Here is a 22,675-nt window from a genome sequence, read left to right on the forward strand (position 1 = left end):
AATTATTTACTTACTAGGCCATCCAGAAGTCAATTTATTCTTAGTGAGAGAAACTGTTTTCCATTGGGGGCTTGCCTATGAAAACACAAAATAAAGTACATTCAGCAAACATCACACTTTCTAATGAGCCAGCTTCCGTATCAGGCATGGAAATACAAGTTTAGAAATTTTCCGCATAATTCAGACTAAGCCAAGTTGTGCTGTTTCTATTTGTGTTGGAAGCTCTGCTACTTATGTAAACTTGGCCACGCTACTCAATCTCCCTGTGCCTCAGTTTCCTCATCTATAAAATGGGGATAATAATAGTACCAACTTTAAAGTGTGTGAAGCTTAAATGAGTTAGGTTATAAATGAGAATAGTGCCTGGCCTATGGTAAGCCCTACATAATATTAATTAAAAACAGACAAGCAAATCTCTGTTTCCAGCTTACAAATTAATTATTTTTGCTTTGGCTCCATTTTCTGCCATATGTCCATAACTAGGGTCTTATTTTCCAGATGTTGGTCCAGTGCTACAGAGCTCATTGCAGGACCTGATACCTGTTAGTTGGAGAGAATGGTAAACTTGGAAGTTATTAAGTTTGGATTTTGCCTCCAACTAAAATAGAAGGAGGAGAAATCGGCTCGCATAGTCTGATCACTGACGGTAGCAGGGGGTCCACTGACAGCGGGAAGCTGTTCTGATTTCTTTCCATTCTTCATCGTTCCTTGCTGGGTGCCTTGCTCATAACACTTTTGGAATAAGTGTATCGTATTTATCAGCTTGTACTCACAGACTCAGAACGAAAACTGGGCTTGCCACTTCTCTACATTTCAAATATTTGTTTCTGTTATAGGGAGAAGCTTTCTGATTGTTTTGCTTTTTTTTTTTTTAAACAAAAACCTCTCAGTCATTTCCTATCAATTACTCACATGTCTGAACTAGTCACATGTCCTTAATGAGGAACTTGAATCAAACATTTTGCCTGTTTCAATGTGGAGAGCAAGAGTGATTGGAGGATCAGGGGTGCCTGGGGGCCACACACAGGCACCTGTGCGTGTGTGCTGGGTGGTGAGTCGCAGGTACTTCAGCAAGGCCAGACAGGGCAGTTCTACAAAGAATAGATCAGGCGACTTTAATTTGATTATGAAATTTTCTTAACAGCTACCTGTGAAAGCCAATATCCTTTCACTCTCTGCTGAAATCTGCAGCACTGTGGGTTTGCATGTTACATGTATGCTTTTTTACATACGTTCCTTTCCAGGCTTTTGCTCGACTCTTTTTGGTGCTGGCTTTTTTTGTTTGTTTGTTTAATTCCTTCTTGATGTGTTGATTTCTTCCTTTTGGTAAAAGACCTCAAAGTCTGGCGCACAGACCCCGGCTCCATCTTCGACATCGATCCCTTGGAAGACAATATTCAGTCTAGAAGTCTGCACATGCTCTCCGGTACTGCTGGCATTTTGAGTTCTTCCCCCGTTATGCTTTTGTCCTGACAGTGAAGGTGCTGTGAACTCTAGAGGTTCATCATGCCAACTATGTAATGTAGTTTGAAAGTTGAGAATTTGAGAAACCAAAAAAGTGCTGTGCTACTTGAAAATACCATTCATCATTTAGGAAAATAAAACTTGCAAAAAGACTTTTTAATATATCCCAGATGAGTTTGTCCTAGAAAGCTTCTTACTGGCGAATATGATTTTGTAGGCTTTCTGGGTTTATGAATGCAGTTATTTGTATTGCAGTAAACTGCTGAGACAAAAGGATTGGTTTCATGAAATACACTGTTACATTTTCAAAGTAGATTTAAAGAATTATATATAGGAGAGTAGAAAGGTTTTCCGTAGAGCATCTTACAAGTATCCTTAAAATTGAACTCTGAGTTTTTAGATCAGGTAACATGAGTAGTTTATATAGGAAGCTTATTTGATCTTAGACGGTATATTTATAATTAAAAGTAAAATATGAATGGTTTGGGTATAGTGATAGCTTGATTTGACATTTCAGATTTTCTTTGACAGTATACAGTTTTTTTAAACAATATAAATAGATATATTATTTAGGTCTTGCTCTATTTTCTGATTTTTACTCTATATTTAATTATTGATGTTAATAAAATTGAATACCCAAGGCAAAGAAGAGATTTTTTTTTATATAGTCATTTCTATAATCAATTTGATCCACATGGTTAGTCAAATTATGTCATTTAATTTTATAAAAATAAAGGAAAAGCAACAAATACCATGTACCTGGTAATACTTGAAATGAATTACTTATAACCAGGATTTATCTTCAATGGAAATGTATTAGTTTGCCTGTGTTCTCTTAGTTCTTGTCAATTTCCAAGTGCTTATTTCTCCTTTAAAATCTAGATTTAAAATGAATATAAATGATTTTTAAGTCATTTATGTAGTTGGTGCAATGCATGCTCAAGTTTGGGAGTAGGTGACTAGAGCTTTGTAATAGCTGAGATTTTGGATTATTATTTACTAAAAGATTATTTCTTTTCCCCTGGTAAGCTTTTAAGTAATCTGTTTCTTCTGTTTTTTTGAATCCCTTAATCACAAATATGAATATTTTCCCTCCACTATAGAAAAGGCGAATCACTTTAGGAGACACCGGTCTCGATCTCATTCTAGCAGTACTTTTGGTACCGGTGTGGGAGATGACAAGTCAGAAATCTCTGAGATTTACCCTAGTTTTTCATGCTGCAGTGAGGTAACCAGACCGTCTGATGAAGGAGGTATCAAACATTAACCACTTACAAAGAAAATTGATTCATTTTTTTAAAATGTGTCACAGGAGTGCCTTTAACATTTTCTTCACCTTTGCACAAACATCTAACCTGGGTGTATTTGAGAATTTAAAATTAGGTTTAGAAAGTTAATAGTCCTTTTTTTTAAAAAAAAAAAAAAAAAACAACTAATTTGCACTTTTGCATGTTGTTTTTTATTCCCATCTTACTTCACTGTTGCTGCTGCAACTGGCTCTGTAATCACAAAGGGTCTTGGGATTTGCTATAAGAGTCTGTTCACGGGGTTATATGTGATGGATGTGCACAGTCCTAACTTGGGTTCTGTGTAGTTTATATCTGATTTCCATTAAGGTAAAAGAAATCAATCTTACAGTAATAATAGGGTGGCTAAGAGGTTGCAATGGATTTGTGTGTGTTTAAATATTGATATAATATGCAGAGTTAGATATTGCTAAAGAGATATTAGGTTTAACACTTGGGATCTGAGATTCTTTTTTTTAATGGAAAATACAGTTGATTGTTAATAGTCTTCTATTTTATATCCCACCTTTTTCCTGTACCTTCTCCTGTTTTCTGCATCCAGGCTAATGAATTGGGTCTAGAACTTTTAGTGAGTTTCTTTAGCATGTTAAGCAAATCCTGCTTATACAAAGCTATCATGAAAGATTAAGACTAAGGTGTTGCACCTACCCATTGTAACTACATTTTAGTGCCATGGGAAGGGGGAGAAAACTGAAGCATATGAGAGCAAAAGGTCAACCGCAAATATCATATCACTGAAATCCTGAAGGCAGGAAATGTTGAGGTTGAGCAACTTAACACCTTTGGGTAAAAAGGTAATGTGTGACTAAGGAGATGATGAAACCATGAAAGCTTTTGTAATAGTGTAATTTTTTTTTGTATTCTTTACAACAAAATACTGATGAAAATAAAATCAGTTATATCCTATGCATCTTGAATTATAAATTGAGACTAGCCTTAGCTTGGTAGAAAGTTTTTAAGGGTTTCCTTTCTCTATAAGTCTAATGAAAGAATTATAAACTTGCTTTGCTTTATTGCAGATAAAATACACATGAGATCTCCCCTTTTTGTTTCTGGTTTACTAACAAAGAGTTCGGTAACTTCCTAATTTTTTTTTTTTTTTTTTTTTTTTTGGTCTTGGGGTTGCTGATTTCTCCATTCAGTGCCTTCCGGGGTTCTAGAGGTACAGAATAATATTGATACTTGACGAGATAAATAAAACCCAAAGCAAATACAAGAACTAATTTTGATCAATCTTATCAAACATTACAACACAGAGTACTAACCACTACACTATCACAGCTTAAATGTTACTCAGTTCAGCATGTTGGAGTTGACGTCTCTCCCAAATGCAAGGGGCTATCGAGACTTTGCTTCATGAATGACCCTTTACTTCATGTCTGTACACATCCACATGACATTCATTCATTTATCCACCAAATGGTTATTGAGTGCTCTTTGTGCACCAGCCATGAGCTTGGATCTGGCAATGCACACAGCAGTGAGCAAAAGAGACATACATCCGTTGTGAGGGGCCTAGCGTCTTGAGGGGGACCCTGGCATTTAGCAGAGACTTATACAAATAATATATAATTATGAGCAGAGTTGCTGGTAGGAGAGGATAGAATGGGAGCTGCAATAACAGGGCGATTCCAGCAGTCCTCACTGTCAGGGAAGCCTTCTTCAGGGAAGGGATGTTTGTTTGTTTTGAGATGTGGATGCTGATGGAAGTTAACTAGGCCTGGGGGGCTTTGGGAGAAAGTGTTTCTGATAGGACAGAGCACAGCAGTGGTTTGCCACTGAGATGTGAAAATGGAGGCATAAAGTAGGCAATTAGAGTTCAAAGGAGAAGGCTGCCCTGGAGATCAATTTGCAAGTCTTCCTCCTGGTCTGTGATTAGGTCTTGATGAATCTGTGAAGAGATGGAGAATTCAGAGACCCCCTTCTGTGGAGGCCCCAGCTCCCTGTGTACCAGCAGATCATGCCCAGGACCACGTGTTTCACTGCATCCTCTCCTCCAAAGCTATAAAAACCCTGATCATTGACTCAGAGGATGACTTCCAAATTGATCTCCAGTGCAGCCTTCTCTGAACTCTAATTGCCTACGAGACGCCTCCATTGAACATCTGCTGTTAGTTTATCACCTTTTTCTCTTCTCAAGCCTACGTTCCTTGTTTTTTTTCTAAATTACTTTCTAGCAGGCCAAGTAAAAAGGATCACTTGAGCTCAGGAGTTCGAGGTCAGCCTGAGCAAGAGTGAGACCCCATCTCTACTAAAAATAGAAAAACTTAGCTGGGCGTGTTGGTGCATGCCTGTAGTCCTAGCTACTAGTGAGGCTAAGGCAGGAGGATCACTTGAACCTAGGAGTTTGAGGTTGTTGTGAGCTAGGCTGATGCCATGGCACTCTAGCCTGGGTAACAGAGTGAGACTCTGTCTCAAAAAAAAATTATTTCTAGCAAAAGGACCCTATGCTAAGTCAAACTGAATGGGAAAATATCTCCACTAGAAGAGGGTATAGGTAAATATTCTTGCATTTACACTAGAATTTTAGTTAACACATGGTTATGAGGGAATAATTAAATTTTTTTAAATGGGGAAATTTTAGACTCTGTGGAAGGTGGCAGGAGGAGATTTTTGGCAGGCAGGGATGGCTCAGTGACTCAAATAATGCCTTGTGTGAAAAAGTTGACTCTTTGGAGTCATTTATAAACATCTGTCATTTTCGGGCATCTGTTATGAGGCCAAGATGCTCTGTCTTTAGGGACATATCCTATTTTAGAAAACAGATATTGAGGTAGGAAGCAAAAGTAAAGATGTGCTAATAAGTTTTATAACATAAACACAAGTAATGGTGTATCCACAAGATATCTATGCTAATTTGAAAAGATTTTAGGATACATGGGAATATCCTAAGTTTATTTAAGTGAAGCAAAGCACAAATTTGCACTGTGTGTCTGTATTCAAATGATTAATGACATATCAGATCAAATAAGTTCAAAACCACCTCCCCACTCCCCACCTTCCTGCCAGAAATCTGCTCCTTTCCTGGGCTTCCCTGTTTGCTAAGAGGCAGCTACAACTTCCAGGTGCTGAAGTCAAACCCCTTGGAGTCATCCTCCACTCTTGTCTTTTACTCTCACCCACATCCAGTCCATTGGCGAATCTTGTCAGCTCTACCATGACAAAAATATAGAGTCTGACTGCTTGTTTCTGCCCCCACTGTGGCCAGCCCTGTGTCAGCTTCTGCCACCTCTCATTTGGGCGATCACAATCCCCTGCTGACTGGGGTCCCTGCCTTTGCCCTGGCCACTCCGTGCCCTGCCTACCTTCTGCCCTGGTCTGTTCTCCACTTGGCAACTGGAATGATCTCCGTGAAACCTAAGTCAGATCACATCACCCTTCTGCCATTTCATTCTGCATATAACCCAAATCCACACCATGGCATACACAGCCTGCGTCCAATTTTGGGCTCTGGCATCTGCTCTGAACTCATTTCCTACCATTCCCAGAACTCTCATTCACTCCCACCATACTAGTCTCCTTGCTTTACTCAAGCTTTCCAAGAAAGCTCCCCCCAGGGCCTTTGCACTTATCGTTCCCCTGCCCAGAACACTCTGCCACCCCAGATACTTGCTTTCCTAGCACCATTTTTCTTTATGTTTCAGCTCACATGACACTTTATCAGAGAGACCCTCTCTCCCTACCAGAGATAACACAGCATCCCTCTTGTCACCCTCTGTCCCCTTTTTTATCCTGCTTTCTTTTCCTTCCTAGCACTTGACACAATCTGATACTCTATATTGATTTATTTGTCTGTCTGTCTCTGCCTCACTTGACTGTGAGCCCTCCGAGAGCAGAGATAGTAACTCCTTTGGTGACTGTTGTAGCTCCAGCTCTTAGAACCAACACTCAGATAATATTTGATGAAGGCATGAAATAGCCAAACTCATATTTTTAAAACTAGGACCACAGATATAAATATATGGGAGTATAATTGTTTTTACAAAATGAAATTCTCTTGTGGAAGGCTCTCAAAACATTCTTACATTTTTGATGATCTTTTGATGTTTCAATGACATTAAAGCATAACTGAAAAAACAACCTAAAGTGGAAACATTCCCGATGGTTTTTTTTTTTCCTACTAGGGAAAGAAAGACATAGTATCCATGACTTCTTGGTGGCTTTGAAATTTAGGGTCCCCTTTGAAACATGTGCTCTGCTGGGATCTGGTAAGAAGGTGCTGATTGACTGTGTACAAAGAGACCATTTCAGTGATGACAATTGTTTGATAAAAATCTTCAGTGTCTTTAGTAGTAACAGTCAATCATATGCATTTGTTTAAATTCCATCCTAGAAATTGAAAGGAATTTTCAACAATACTTGTGAGGGATAAGATGAAGAAAAAAGAAAATGTGAAGTATTTAGAAATGCTATGTTTCTTCAAGATTTTGTGGATTCCTTTAAATTTATTTTACTCATTTCTTTCTTTTTTTTTTTAAAGTGGTTAGAATTTCTGGTTAATGATTATCTTTTTAACACTACCGCTATAATAGATTATTTTAAGGATTGATTTTCTTTTAAAATTTTTTTTAAATTGAAAAATAATAATTGTACATATTCAAGGGGTACGTAATGATGTTTCAATACATATATAGTTGTCAGATCAGGTAAATTAGCATATTCATATAATATGCTAATTAGATCTCAAACATTTATCATTTCTTTGTGTTGGAAACATTCAATAGCCTCCTTCTAGGTATTTGAAACTATATATTACTGTTAACTATGGTCATCCTACAATGCTCTAGCACACTAGAACTTATCCTCCTATCTATGTGTAATTTATGTGATAAATATGTTATGTCCCAGAAAGATGTCCTTTAATACTCGACTGTCCCCCTGTGGTTGAGGTGGTGTGTGTGGCACCAGTGTCCTGCAGTGGCCGGAACCCTGAGCAGGAGGACGAAACACTGGGCTGGAGTCCTGATGCTCTTGGTCTGGGTTCTCAAGGAGGTCATTTAACCTTATTAGGCTCAGATTTCAAACTTGTAACGGAAAGGGCACAGAACAAGAAGCTTTCTAAGATATTTTACATTTCCTAAGCTAAGTGCCATACATTTAAATAAACTTTCTTTTTCTTTCTCTTCCTTCTAAGTATGAAAATGCGTTTATGTTCTGAAAGGAGTCTGTGTGACTTTATGAATGAAGTGGCCGGGCACTTTTGAAAGTCACAGTTATAGGTCCTTCTTATGAGTGAGAGGAAATTCTGATTGTTAGGACAAAGGGTTAAACTGTCAGCTCATTTCCTTGAGGCAAAAGTGCAACGTTTTCACCATTCACATTTGGTTTTCATGAGCATTAACATGTAAGCCCTTCTCCTTTAAGTTTTTATTATTGTTTTAGTTATATGTTTCTCATGATATTTCCCCATCTTGCTTTGATTGCTGAATATTTTCATTTTCTTATGCGATTATTTTGAGCTTTCTTTACTTTTCAATCTATTTTCCAAATATTAAGTTACCAAAGGGTTTTCATTGTACATCTCTACCGTGTTACTTTGATTCAGTAACAGAGGCTTTTATTTAAACTTCATCCAATTTTGTTTTGATTCTCGAATAGTATTACTTGAAATTATCTTTATTGCCTTTTGGTATTAGATTCGTTTAACTTATATTTCATTTGACACACGGTTCCTTTCATGGAAATGGAAATAATCCTGATGGTTTTTTGCTTACTTCACTGTGAGGTTTGCTTTGATCTTTGTTTTTGTCTGTAGTTCACTTGCCGACAACATGTAACTGCTTCATGGTACCACTTCGTATTTCTTTGATTTGTTTTTAACTTGCACTTTTCTGTTATTGAGAGTATTTTTATGTGTTTGCAATCTCACCCAGTGTTTAACCCGCCTCAGTTCGAACTTGTATTCAGTTTTGCTTCAGGTATTTGCTGTGTTTCTGTCTGCCTCTGGAGCATGAAAGGGTATGGGAGTGTGATGGGGAATGAAAAACAGATGCACTTTTCAAAATCGACATTTTCAGTTTTCAAACCTTGTGAACTTTCCCATTTTGCCAGGAAAGGATCTTATTGGGATGACCTGGTCCTGCCTTAACTGACTGAAAGCAAGTTTCTTAATTCTGTGGCAGTTTAACCCATTTCAGCTGGGCTGTTCTTACAGCATTCTATTTCATATAATATGTCTTCAAAGAGTTTAGCTTGCAAGAGATGCTTTAGAACACTCTGGAACTCTCAGTACATTGCCCATAGCCTGCCAAGAGGGCATTGTACCAGTTAGGTAGCCAGTTGCCCTAGTGTTTTACTGGTACTCATAACTCCATTGGTTCTTTCCTCCAAACATCTATCTAGTATCTTCTATATGTGTGAGACACTGGGAACACAGAAATAAAAGATACAGTTATTATCTTCAAAGAACTCACATTTTGATGGGTGAACCTGATGTACAAACCCATTGTGCTCAGGAAAGTGTTATGATGGAGGATTGTATAGGGTTAGAATTAACCACATAGAGAAATGGCATAGGAGTGTTATAGGCAGAAAAATAGCACTTGAACAGAGTGTGGCACACTGGGAACCTTGTGTAGTTTGATGCATCTTGAGCCCAGGGGCTGTGTGTGTCCAGGAGACGGGCTGAAGAGTGAACCACGACCTCTGCAGAGACGGGGTCTGTTGAATATAGTCTCTGCACTCTTTCATTAGCCTTTATCCTGCAATAGCTTTAGCGGCTATTGAGAGATCCCGTTACCTAGACTTATAGGTAAGTTGTGTCTCATTTTTGGAGGTTTAATCAACTTTGGGAGCTTTTCTGTGAATCTGGTCTGCATTGGATGATTTAGATTCTACCAAGAAAACTGACTCCTTGGGCACCAAGAGACCAGGAGGCCTTTTTGGTAGTCCACTAGAAGGGCTAACAGTGTAGTAATAGTATTGTGGATTTTATTTCAGAAATCACAACCTCTCTTGTTGACATTTGTCATTTATGTAGAAAAGCAGAAACACTAAAACCAAAGCACCTCCCTACTCTAACAGTTCCTAGACTCTCTGCAAAATATCCAACTGCTTGATGTTTAATAGGCATCTCAAATCTTATACCTGAAACCAAAACCTTCTTTCCTGTCTTCCTGTCCCCGCCCACCTGTTCTGATCTTTGTGTTCACCATCTCAGCTGATGACATGATCCTGTACCATATCAGCTTTCTTCCTCTCACCCTTCACGTCTGATCCATCTAGAAGACTGATGATGGCTCTCTCTTCAAAATGCATCTATCCCAAATCCAGCCACGTTTCACTGCTCTCTCTGCGCTCTAAATGGATCAGTGTCCTATCTCATTGAGATTGCAGAAATAGGGTCTTATGCTTTGCAATTCTATCTTTGCTCTTACTGGTCTGGTCCCCACCCAGCTGTCAGCGTGATCCTTTAAAAAGCTACACCTGATCTCATTATAGCCTTGGCCCCCAAACTACAGTAGCTTCTAATTACATTTAGCCTAAAATCCGAAATCCTTGGTCTACAGGGTGTTGCATGATCAGGCCCTTGGTCATGTCTCCAATTTCATCTGCCACCAGTCTCCTGGCTCTAGCCACACAGACCTCCTGGCTATTTCAAGATGCCAGGCATTCTCTGGCCCGGGCCTTTGCAGTCACTGGCCCCTTTGCCTGGGATGCTCTCTCCCAGGTGTCTTTGTAGCTTGCTCACTTCCTTCAGCTCTCTGACTAAATGTCAGCTAATCAGAAAGTCTTTCCTTGACCGCTCTACTTAGAAAGCACTCAACCTACATATACCCATAACTCTCTGTCTCCTTACCTGGCTTGATTTTTTTCCCCACAACTCTTTTTACTACCTGATGTTTCATTATGTATTAACTAATTTGTATATCGTCTGTGTCTCCCCCTGAATACAAACCCTGTAAGAATAGAATCTTTTTGTCTGCTTTGTTCTCTGTTCTATAACAACACCTAGAACAGTGCCTGGATTATAGTAGTACTCAATAAAATTGTTGAATTCATAAATATATCAAAGTTAAAGTTTGATCTAAAATATAAATAAGCAGCTTTGCCATGTGTTAAATCAATAAATCTTGGCATTAGACTTTAATTTATTAGTGTCTAATTAAAGCTAATTTGACTTGAGGGTCACAATGCAATAACTTTTATTATAGTTGTTTTATAAAAAGCAGTAATCTAAGATATATCACTGAAATGTTACATTGACACGCTTATTACAAAGCCTGAGTCAGCTAATGACCTCCCATAACCAAGAAATGAGTAAATTAGTCTCACATTAACACTTCTGTTCCCATGTAAATATTTCCCATCTCAGTGTTTTGTTTCTTTTACTTATGACATCTGTCCTCAGTAGGGACTCAATAAAGAAAAGTGCTCATCTAAATTCTGAAACTCATGCCTTTAGTGTAGCTTCTGTCCAGTGTACTCTGGTTTACTGTGAGATCACGAACTCTGTGGCACAAGAGAACGAATGTGTCATTTAGCTTTCGTTACAGTACCCAGCACAGGCCCCGGAGGCTCAGTGAATGAATAGTGAAGGAGAGGAGATAAAATGCATGAAGAACTCCTCTTGTTCCCAGACAGCAAAGACCACAGGGATGAGTCCTAAGTTCCTAAGGACAACAGCCATCATTAAATTTGCCATTAAATTGAGATCAGAAACACTAAACACAGGCATAATATGTAATAATAATGAATTATTACTATATTTAGGAAGTGATGGATATAGATCATCAGCAGTGTTTCAAATCTCTTTTATTATGAATAATTTCCATAAAGTCAGAACCCTTTGGCCAGTATTTGCATCGATTCTTATGTTGATTTTCTTCTCCCATTGAGAATTCATACTTTGTGATTTATAGATGACATTCTGACCTCAGTTCAGGGTTGTTGGTTTTTAATCATGGGCATAGTTTTAAAAGTAGGTAACCAGAAGAACCTGCTAGAAAATACACTACTGGGAAAAGGAATCCTAGTACAATGTTGGTGGGAATGTAGATTGGTATAGCCATTGTGAAAAACAGTATGGAAGTTCCTAAAGAAATTAAATTAGAACTACTATATGATACAGCAATCCCTCTTCTGGATATATATACTCAAAGAAGATGAATCGCCACGTGTGCAGATGTCTGCACCCCGTGTTCATTGTATCTTTATCACAATAGCCAAGATATAGAAAAAACCTAAATACCCATTAATGGAAAAATGGAATATTATTCAGCCTTAAAAAGAAGTTTGCTAATATCTGTCAAAAAAATAAAAGTACTGTTTTAGTATCTTTGCTTAAGTTTAGGAAGATTTGAAGAATTGATGATTGAAAAACTAAATTTCTGTGGTGAAACTGATCAATAGGAAAATGAATTATTCCTTTATAATGTAAGCTCCTATCAGTAGACGATCACATGATCATGTTTAACCATCTAGCCAGCACATCTAGCCTGTAAGAAAGCACGTGTTATAAATTGTTAGAAAGTTTCATTAGTTAGAAAGTTTCATTAGTTCTATTACTCCTCCAAGAAAAAGTTTCAGGCTTCTGATTGAACTTGAAGTCCTTAGAGAAACTCATATTCATAGTCTCAATAGAAATGGAATGAAAGAAATGTTATAAGTTTTTCTTTCTGAGTGTGAAGTTGGGGGAAGGATCAAATGCTAATGAATAGCACTTGTTCCAGAATGCACACGTGTCTTTCATTGATTTGCCATGATTCAATCAAAGGGTTCCGTATGTGTATGAAGGAGAAACATCTGATGCTTAACGTAGAAACAATAAAACATTAAAAATATATTCCTGTGAAGCTGGGTTGATTGGGAGAAAGAGAAGGTTTGATTTTCAGGAAGGCTATAAAGTGGTTATAGCATATGTGTCAAATGAGAACACTTTTTGAAAGAGCGTTATAAAAATTGTGAAGTGGCAGGCATGTAAAGGAGAAAACAGATACTCTTGTTTTTCATCAGGTTGAACATTAGCAAATGAAATGCAAATAGTAGCTTTTGGTTTTCATAGATCAAAATTGATGTCCAAGTTGGATGCTAGACTGCATATGTATATATATTTACATATCTGTCTCACATGCAAAACAGTAAAGTCACAGTGTTATCTCTGCAGTCACACATTTGACTGACTTTCTCCTACTTTCCATTTCAAGCTAGTGCCTGATATCCTCTTGCCCCAAGCTGTAGGCAAGTAGGTCATGGGATAAGATCCTGACTTTACACGAATTCTTTAAAGTTTCCATGCCCTGGAAATGATACAGCAGGGGGATATTGTATTGAGTTTCTGCATTTTCCTTGGCCATTATCTCCTGTTGCTCAAATTCTTTGTCATGTGCTTCATCTCTGGTGGCCAGATTCCCTACCTTTATTGCCTGATCTGTTCTCTGAAAAATTCCTGACCTGCCCATGTTACAGTTTCCAGACATTCGGGTCCTTGATCTTTTATCTTGCATCATATACCCGACACATCTGCATTAAACTTGTTTAGTAGTCGTCAAGCTCTTACCTTTCTCCTATCTAACTGTCCTGATAAGTGTGTGCCTTGGACCACAATGACCTGTTGCTGCCCTCCCTGCCTGACAGAGACTCTTCTCACCTGCCTGTTTTTCTACAGCTACAGCTACAGCTTCTACAGCTACAGCCATTCAGCTTAAACAGGGAACTTGGGCTCTCTGAGACCCAGACAATTATTTACATTCATTTTCTCATATTTCTCTATCTTAAAATCATATTGGGGATACATTGAGTCAGTTTTATATGTGTCTATTGTTGAGAAACATACATGCACTCATTCAGCAATGTAGTCAGTACTGAGGTGTGTCTATTTATGATATTTAGCGTAGCTTGTTAGTAAGAATGTCTAATGTAAAACTTCATTTGGGAATTCCTTGTGGATCTATAATATTCCCTAAGAGTCAGTATTTGAATTGATTAGTTCAAGAAAAAGCCAAAGACAATGCAGTTTTAAGTATTTAAAAAATATATTACATGCATATATCTAATAACTACTTACAGAATATCCTCTGCAATGGCATAATGGGAATTTCTTTCATTGTACTTGAATAGTGAGTCTTCATATGAAAGGTTGATTTATATAACATTGGCAATCGGATTCACTGAGGAAAATCCCAATTTTGATGTAAGCTAGACTCTAAAGCAGGCGTCCTCAAACTACGGCTCGCGGGCCACATGCGGGTGTTTTTGCCCGTTTGTTTTTTTACTTCAAAATAAGATATGTGCAGCGTGCATAGGAATTTGTTCATAGTTTTTTTTTTTAAACTATAGTCTGGCCCTCTAGCAGTCTGAGGGACAGTGAACTGGCCCCCTATTTAAAAAGTTTGAGGACCCCTGCCCTAAAGTCATGGCATAATTTGCGTCCACAAGCTAGTCTTAGTGACATGGTTTACATGCAGAGAAATAGCATCTCTGTCTACCTGCTATTCTTACATTCTGTATTGCTTTTATCTTATCAAAGAACTGCCCCAAATTATGTAGTTCTTGTCAGGAAACTACATTTGTATCCATACTGCACATTTGTTTATTTATTTCTGTCTTGTTTTAGGGGATGGCTCATATATGTTCACGTGCACGCAGCTACATACCATATGGATTTTGTGCCGTGGGAATATTATTAAAGACTCTTTAATTTCAGGCAGAAATTATTTCCTTTTCCCTCAGCAACAATCCTGCTTATATTTGTAGTTTGAATTATAGCTACAAGTTGTGGAGTTTATCCTGGCTTAGATAGCTACAGTGAGAAACAAATCTGAGAAAAATAAATGCAAGTTGAAATTCACGTCTAAATGTAGAAGTAAATTGCCTAGATTATTCTGAAGCAAAATAGCAGGAATTCTTCAATCTAAAGCTTTCTAGTCCTATTTAAACCGTATTATGTCTTTGCTCAGTTTTGTCAAAGAACAGTCACAGACTTATTTTTTTCCAGAGAAAAACCAGTTAGCTTTGAAATCAAAACACTTAAATACTTTTATGTATATTGTGTTTTCTTAAAAGAGATTTGCGGGTTGTACAACAATGGGGATGTATTTGATGCCAAAGAACTGTACATTTAAAATGGTTAAAATGATACATTTTATGATAGGTATATTTAACTGCAATAAAGAGATGTACAATCTTCAAGTAATAGTAGTAATAATTTTGTTATTACTATAATATAGTAATCTATATTACTGTAAGTAGTTTAGATTACTTATAGTAATTGCATTACAGTTTAGCTAAAATTAGAATATTAAAACAAAGATAATATGGGAGTCTAAAAGGAAAAAAATTGGGAACCTAGCATTGGCTTGGGAGATAATTTTTGGTTTTGCAAAAACACTTTTTGGCTGCACAGTCCTCCTTTTTTGCTCAGCTGGTGACCAGGTCCTGCTCTGGTCAGCTCCCAGGAAGTGGGGTCTGCTCCCCCTCGCTGCCTCGTTAGCAGGAGTATTGCATGTTAACCTCCGAATTATTCTATGATGAGCTTCCTCTTGACTTAGATTTCTTCCCACAGTCCCTGATTCCTTCTTGAGTCCCAGGTTTAAACATTTGTTTCGATGGATGTTGGAAACAAGACACTGGGAGAGAGAGGGAACTTGGGAATAGCATGTTTAAAATAGGGCCGCAGATGTCCCTAAATTGTTGTCAGGTAGGAGAGAACTGAGCCAATGGTAGTTCAGTAGTTCTGCATTGTAGCTGCCAGTTGGAAAAAGTAAAGCACCAATACCCAGTTTCCCTGCTACCACCTGAGATTCTGATTTAACTGGTCTGCAGAAGCTGTAGACATAGTATGTGTTAGAGGATCCTGGGTGAATTTAATGTACATCTAAGGTGCAGACCACCGCAAGTAACTGATCCTTCACTGTCCTTAGTATGTAATCTCCTTTCCTTCCTTCTCACAGTCCATTGCCTCTGCTGAGAGCTAAAAATTTAGTATGTAAAATAGTAATGATTGCTTTTAGTTTTACATATAATTTCCACAGTTTGAGCCATTATTTTGTATCACAATGATGATTAGGCATGTCTTTAAGACTTGGTGGTTTAAATTCAATTATAGATCATTTCATTTTTATATTAAAGTCTGTGTCTTCTTAGCTTGTTATTCAACAAGCTTGTTTCTTTAGCAGTTATTCAGTTTCTTCAGCTTATTCCTAGCTTATAATTAAGAACTAGCAAAGTAAAACCTAAAAGCAGTATACCTTGTTTCTGTTTTCTGCAGGGAAGGAAAAGGATTTTCTATCACACTAAGGATTCCCTCAGATTAAAAAATAACATATTTTTGCTGGATTCAGCGTAGATTTTGTGGATTTAGTTCCCACTTAAGGCTTGTGGGGAGAATCAGATGCCAATAGGACTTGAGGCTCTGACCTGAAACTCTCTTAATGACACATATAAAAGTTATTAGAGCAAAAAGGTCCACATCATGGGCCTAACACATTACCAAGTAGCTCAACCACCTTAATCATGGGCTAGATGGGATTTAACTAGGAAATAGCTAATTATTTAATATTTACTTCAAAATTAGCAACATCTTCATACTTTCTCTTTTAGCAGTGCCTCTCTGATAATTTCAATAGGGATTTTTTGCCCTAAAAACCAAAAGCAAAACCTCACTAAATTCTTTGACATGCATTAGCTGAGAAAACCATAGTCGTGCTAGAAAATGTGACAATAATTCATTGTATCCTAGGCTCTTTATTGGAAAATTTCTGAAGGATGATTTTTCCCTTTTTCTGGATTTTTTAAAAAACAATTAAGCCTATAAGAAAACACCCCAGGCCGGGCGCTGTGGCTCACGCCTGTAATCCTAGCTCTTGGGAGGCCGAGGCGGGCGGATTGCTCAAGGTCAGGAGTTCAAAACCAGCCTGAGCAAGAGTGAGACCCCGTCTCTACTATAAATAGAAAGAAATTAATTGGCCAACTGATATATATATAAAAAATTAGCCGGGCATGGTGGCACATGCCTGTAGTCCCAGCTACTCGGGAGGCTGAGGCAGGAGGATCGCTTGAGCCCAGGAGTTTGAGGTTGCTGTGAGCTAGGCTGACGCCACGGCACTCACTCTAGCCTGGACAACAAAGCGAAACTCTGTCTCAAAAAAAAAAAAAAAGAAAACACCCCAAATTATTTTCTCTGTTCATGTTATGTCCATAGTTAGTCAATAAAATACTTTTTTTTTTTTATTTTTTTTAATTTTTTTTTTTTTTGAGACAGAGTCTCGCTTGTTGCCCAGGCTAGAGTGAGTGCCGTGGCGTCAGCCTAGCTCACAGCAACCTCAAACTCCTGGGCTCAAGCAATCCTCCTGCCTCAGCCTCCCGAGTAGCTGGGACTACAGGCATGTGCCACCATGCCTGGCTAATTTTATATATATATTAGTTGGCCAATTAATTTCTTTCTATTTATAGTAGAGACGGGGTCTCGCTCTTGCTCAGGCTGGTTTTGAACTCCTGACCTCGAGCAATCCGCCCGCCTCAGCCTCCCAGAGTGCTAGGATTACAGGCGTGAGCCACCGCGCCCGGCTAATACTTTTTTTTTTGACATTTGGAATTTGGCCATCAACCATTCCTCTATTATTATTGTGGGGCTTTCAAAACCTCCGCTTTGTCTATAACATCTTGAGACTGTTGCTGTGGCTTTACTACATGAAGGTAATTATTCTGCTGTCTTTCTGCTTAATCTCTCAGCCTTTTTTATTTTATTCCATAAAGTGGGAATGATACCTATTTTAGATAGTTGTGGTGATTAAATGACAACATACAAAGCACCATGCACACCAAGGACATTTAAATAATATTCTCTTCTTTCACTTGCTCTGTGCTACAGCCCCCAAGATAGACTTCTTTTTGTGCATATATTTCTCTTTTTATTGTGCATATATTTCTTCCATTCATTTACTCCAATCTTTATGTTTACGTACATCTTCTCCTTTGTCCAGTTTCAGATTTGTTAAATCTCTTAAAAACGTTCTCTTCTCTTTTCATCTTCTGGTTTATGATCTGTGTATCTACCCACTTCCTTATCTTGGTTTTATCTCCTTCTATTTTAAGAGTAAACATTAAATAGAAGATATTAGTATGGACTGTCGGTGGAAGAACTTTATTGCGTAGTTGAAGAGACATGTTGGTTTTGTAATATTGTAGGATATTCCAAATAGAGGCTGAGACACTCAGAGCTTTAGTCAGCTTCCAGATCTTTGGTTAATAAATCTTACCAGTGTGAAAAAGTTGAGTCATACTTCCGTGTATTTTTGTCACCTTAGATAATTAAAGCTATTGTTTGTGGCTTTAATGTTATTGAAATAAAAAACCCTCAACCTCAGGACTCTTTGGTTGAAAAACCATTGTACCTTTATCATGATCCATCTGTACCAGTGCTAACGGTGTCTGACCACTAGTTTAATAAAGAGGGCACTGTGTGTTTTTCTCTGTGATAAGAAGTTCTTGTTTGTTGCAAAATTAGCCTAACATCTTGCTTTTTTAAAACTCTTTGAATTCCATATTTTCACAGAAGAAATCATATATGGAATACCTATTTCTCAACCAAATTATCAATAAATCCAATTTCCAAAGCCATCGCTTTAAACTTCCTTTTGCTTGTTCTACTTATGTTTCCAACAAAGCATTCATGTTGCCTAAAAGTAGAAAAGCAATGTTCATGCCTCTTTGTAAATTGGCGTTTGCTTTTACTCTGTTGATTCCTCTAGGCTATCAGTTATGTTTTTCATAACCCTAATAGAAGCTTCCTAAAAACTCTTCTATTGCACCTGGTTTAAGATAGATAGCAAGGTTTTATAATCTCAAAGGAAATTTTCAGTAAGCAATTCAGCCAGAGAGGGAAATGAGGATAATTGATAAAAGCATGAAGAGAAAACATAAGGGCAGGATGGATTGTATTTACTCCAAAGTTTCTCACTCTAAACTTTCTTTCCTGTTCTCCCCAACTTATGTAGGACTAATACATTACTTTCTTTTCATGCTGCATTTGACAGTAGCACAGATTCTGTTTGAAACTCAGATATGAGCAATTTAGTAGGCACGGACATACTTGTTTTTTGAAAGCAAAGTTAGAGAACATCGTTAAACAGCATTCTTGAATTGCCAGTACTTGCGGGCTCTAATTGGGATTGTGATGTATGAACTATGTGAACATAAATGTATTACAGAGTAGGAGATGGCATATTTTTTTTCAGTTTTTTTCACTTTCCTTTCTTGGAAGTTTTTCCAAAATATTCTAAGGTGATTGTACTGAACTCTATCCATGAAAAATTAAAGTTCCTAGTTGAAAATATTGTAACAATAGATTCAATTTAATTTTTTAAGTAAATTTACAGAAATGTTGATGTTTAATCTTTAAAACTTACAAGTAGATTCAAGAAATAATTAACAAAGCAATGGCTTGTTTAAATGGTTAAAAACCAGTTCAAGACTACCAGTCTGGGGTATGTAGTCTGAGTCATTGACTTATTTATTTAGTTGGAAATGCCCTAAGTATCCAGAGCCATTTTTTTTAACTGAGTAAAGGGCCAGGTGCCCAGGGCCATTACTGCTTTAGGAAGGCAATTGTCATTCCTCTTATCCCTGGCATGCCATGGATACAGTGGACAGTGATAATTACTAACCTTTATGGAGGCTTACTATGTGACAGGAAATGCAGTAAGCCTCGTGCACACATTAACTAATAAATATTTGCTGAGAGTTGAGGGAGTGAATAAATGTCCAATGCTTCCAGCTTTCAATACATAGAAAAGCCTCTTTTACTCAGCTAATTAAGTGGGCCTGGATATCTATGAGAATTTCATTATTTTTTTCTTTGCAAGTAGATTCTGACAATATCTTTGACATCTCTCGACAGTAAATATTTAAATTGAGTTGGTTATGTTAAAGAGTGCTGTTTTCTGAAGCATTTGATGTTTAATGATGTTTTAATAACTTTCCATTATACTATAATTCAAGAGAAGATCTTGGCAGTTTCTCTTTGATGCCATATCTGGACATTTTGTAACAACATTGTAAGATGAATTCATTCAAACACTATTTTAAAAAGTCCCCACTCAATCTAATATAATTATCATCTGGAGAACACATTAAGTGATTTGTAATTTTCTCATGATTAAATTTCTTTAAAGTATTGATGATCTCACATATCATTAGAGTAAATTTGTCACTCATAAAATATTAATTATTCACATCACCCAAGAATTACATTTTCTTACTCCTTTTATTATTAAAAAAACTGTCCTGGCTAAATCAACCCATTATAATTAGTTTATCTACTCAACCTGATTAAACAAAAATGGCAAAATCTTATGGACTTTATAACACATATGACATACAAATTTGACTAATGTATCATATAATTATTAAAATCATAATAGAAGGCATGCTACTAAAATACTCTCATTTATAGCCCAAGCTTCTGGTTACAAATATACTTAAACATATGGAGAAACACATACAATCATATGTCTATTGATTTTTGTGGGGTTTTTATCTAGTTTTTCTGTTGCTTTCTCTAGAACTCAGAGGTCTTTAACAGAAACTATGCATTTTAATCTTTTATTTTTAATTATTATCTGTAAATAATTGTTATATATATTTATAGGGTATATGTGATGTCTTGGTCAGGCATATAATGTGAATTAATCAAATCAGGGTAACTGGGTTATCCATCACCTCAGGATTTATCATTTTGTGTTAGGAACTTTCCAACTCTCATAGTTATTTTAAAGTATACCCTAGCTTATTGTTGATTATAGTCACTTTGTTGTGCTACCAAATATTGTTCATTCTAACTATCTAACTATATTTTTGCACCCATTAACCATCCCCACTTTATCCCGCTCCTCGGTGCTATCCTCCCCAGCCTCTAGAAGTTGTCATTCTACTCTCTGTCTCCATGAGATCAATTGTTTTTAATATTTAGCTCCCATATATGAGTGAGAACATGGGACATTTGTCTTTCTGTGCTTGGCTTATTTTACTTGACGTAATGTTCTCCAGTTCCATTCATGTTGTTGCAAATGACAGGATTTCATTCCATTTGTGGCTACGTAATATTCCATTGTGTATATGTACCACAATTTCTTTATCCATTCGTCCATTGATGGACACTTAGGTTGATTCCAAATCTTGGCTATTGTGAATAGTGCTGCAGTAAACATGGGAGTGCAGATATCTTTTCAATATACTGAATTCCCTTCTTTTGGATATATACCCAGAAGTGGGATTGCTGGACCATAGGGTAGTTCTAATTTTTGTTTTTTGAGGAACCTCTGTGCTGTTCTCCATAGTGGTTGCACTAATCTCCATTCCCATCAACAGTGTACAAAGCTTCCCCTTTCTCCACATCCTCACCAGCATTTGTTATTGCCTTTTTAATAAAAGCCATTTTAACTGGGGTGAGGTGATATCTCATTGTAGTTTTGATTTGTATTTTTCCAATGACTAATGATATTGAGCATTTTAAAAAATATGTCTGTTGGTCATTTGTATGTCTTCTTTTGAGAAATGTCTATTCAGATCTCTGTGCCCATTTTAAAATCAGATTATTTGATTTTTTTCCTATTGAGTTGTTGGAGCTCCTTATATATTCCAATTATTAATCTTTTGTCAGATGGGTAGTTTGCAAATTTTTTTCCCATTCTGTGGGTTGTTTCTTCACATTGTTGATGTTTCCTTTGCTGTGCAGAAGCTTTTCCCATTTGTCCAATTTTGCTTTGGTTGCCTGTGTTTTGGGGGTATTACTCAAGAAGTCCTTGCTCAGACCAATGTCCAAATCAGAACTTTGCCTTTTGAATTTCATAATCAGTGATGAGGACAGTGCAAACTGAGTGAATACTGTTTTGATACTATTTTTTTAATGTAGAAGGATAATGTTTATGAAATTCTTTAAGTGGTTTGGTTTCTCAGGCTTTTGTAACATACTTAGTTGACTTAGTCTTGACATGTAGCCAAAATAAAATGAAAAATTCATATATTCTAAATAAAAGTTTTTTAAAAAGAATATAGACTTATTAACTACTGAACAAATATATGTTGCTAAACATATATTTATCATCTTTGTAAAGGTAACATTCAGCTGTATGTTTTGAAATATTGAGAGTATCCATTATATGAGAAGAACCCTGTGAAAACATTTATACTCTCTCATTGGTTTGGTAATCCAATTAAATTTTTTAAAAATTCTGATTTTTATTTTGGAGAATATCTAGAAGGATTACATGATCAAATAAAAACACAATTTTGTTAAGGGATTATGGGAAATTTTTATTTTGTATTTGTTGTTTTAACATAGCATCTGCAATACAGTAGTAATACAACTATTAATTTTTAAAATGTTTTAATTGCATGCTAAATTGATTTTCTGTGTATGTTCTTAATTACTGAGATTTATACTTATCCAGAGGTTGCTTGTAACACTGCTACCCAAATTTCACGACTGTTAGAATGGCATTTTGTTTCAGAAGCTTTTAGCAGAGCATGAAGTCACTTTCGGGTCTTGGGAAGGGTACTTTGAGACTAACGTTAAGGAATCTTTGCATGTGTATGTTTAATGTACAGCACCAGTGCTTCCTGGAGCCTATCAGCAAAGCCATTCCCAAGGCTACGGGTACATGCACCAGACCAGTGTGTCCTCCATGAGGTCAATGCAGCATTCACCAAATCTAGTAAGTATAGAAGTGTTCCTCCTTCTCTGGTCTTCCGATTTCTCCCCAGACATATCAATACATGTGGAATACAGTTGACTTGAATACTGAAAATTTTCATATAAAGATAAATGGTGATATGTTGCCACTTATACAGCTTTTTTGAAGGAAGCAAACAACTTACAGAAGTAAACTGCTGAGAAAGGCAGGGATTCATAAGTGTTATGTAACACAATAAAATCTACAAAGAATCTATCAGCACAACATCCAAGT

At 36.9% G+C, this 22,675-nt stretch overlaps 1 protein-coding gene across 6 annotated transcripts in view; it reads left to right on the plus strand.

Annotated features, from left to right (window-relative positions):
- Positions 1-22,675, plus strand: part of NEBL (nebulette) — a 328,916-nt gene that overhangs the window by 304,463 nt on the left and 1,778 nt on the right. For 4 of the 6 annotated variants that reach the window (XM_012767343.3, XM_075997581.1, XM_075997580.1 and 1 more), the window contains one exon: positions 22,317-22,423. In XM_012767343.3, coding sequence (XP_012622797.1) covers positions 22,317-22,423 — 107 coding nt within the window. Of the gene's footprint in view, positions 1-1,333; positions 1,427-2,567; positions 2,718-22,316; positions 22,424-22,675 lie in introns of all 6 variants that reach the window. The other 2 variants (XM_012767344.3, XM_075997582.1) reach the window with 2 other exon arrangements.

The sequence above is a fragment of the Microcebus murinus genome, chromosome 25, assembly GCF_040939455.1.
Source record: "Microcebus murinus isolate Inina chromosome 25, M.murinus_Inina_mat1.0, whole genome shotgun sequence".
Lineage (NCBI taxonomy): Eukaryota > Metazoa > Chordata > Mammalia > Primates > Cheirogaleidae > Microcebus > Microcebus murinus.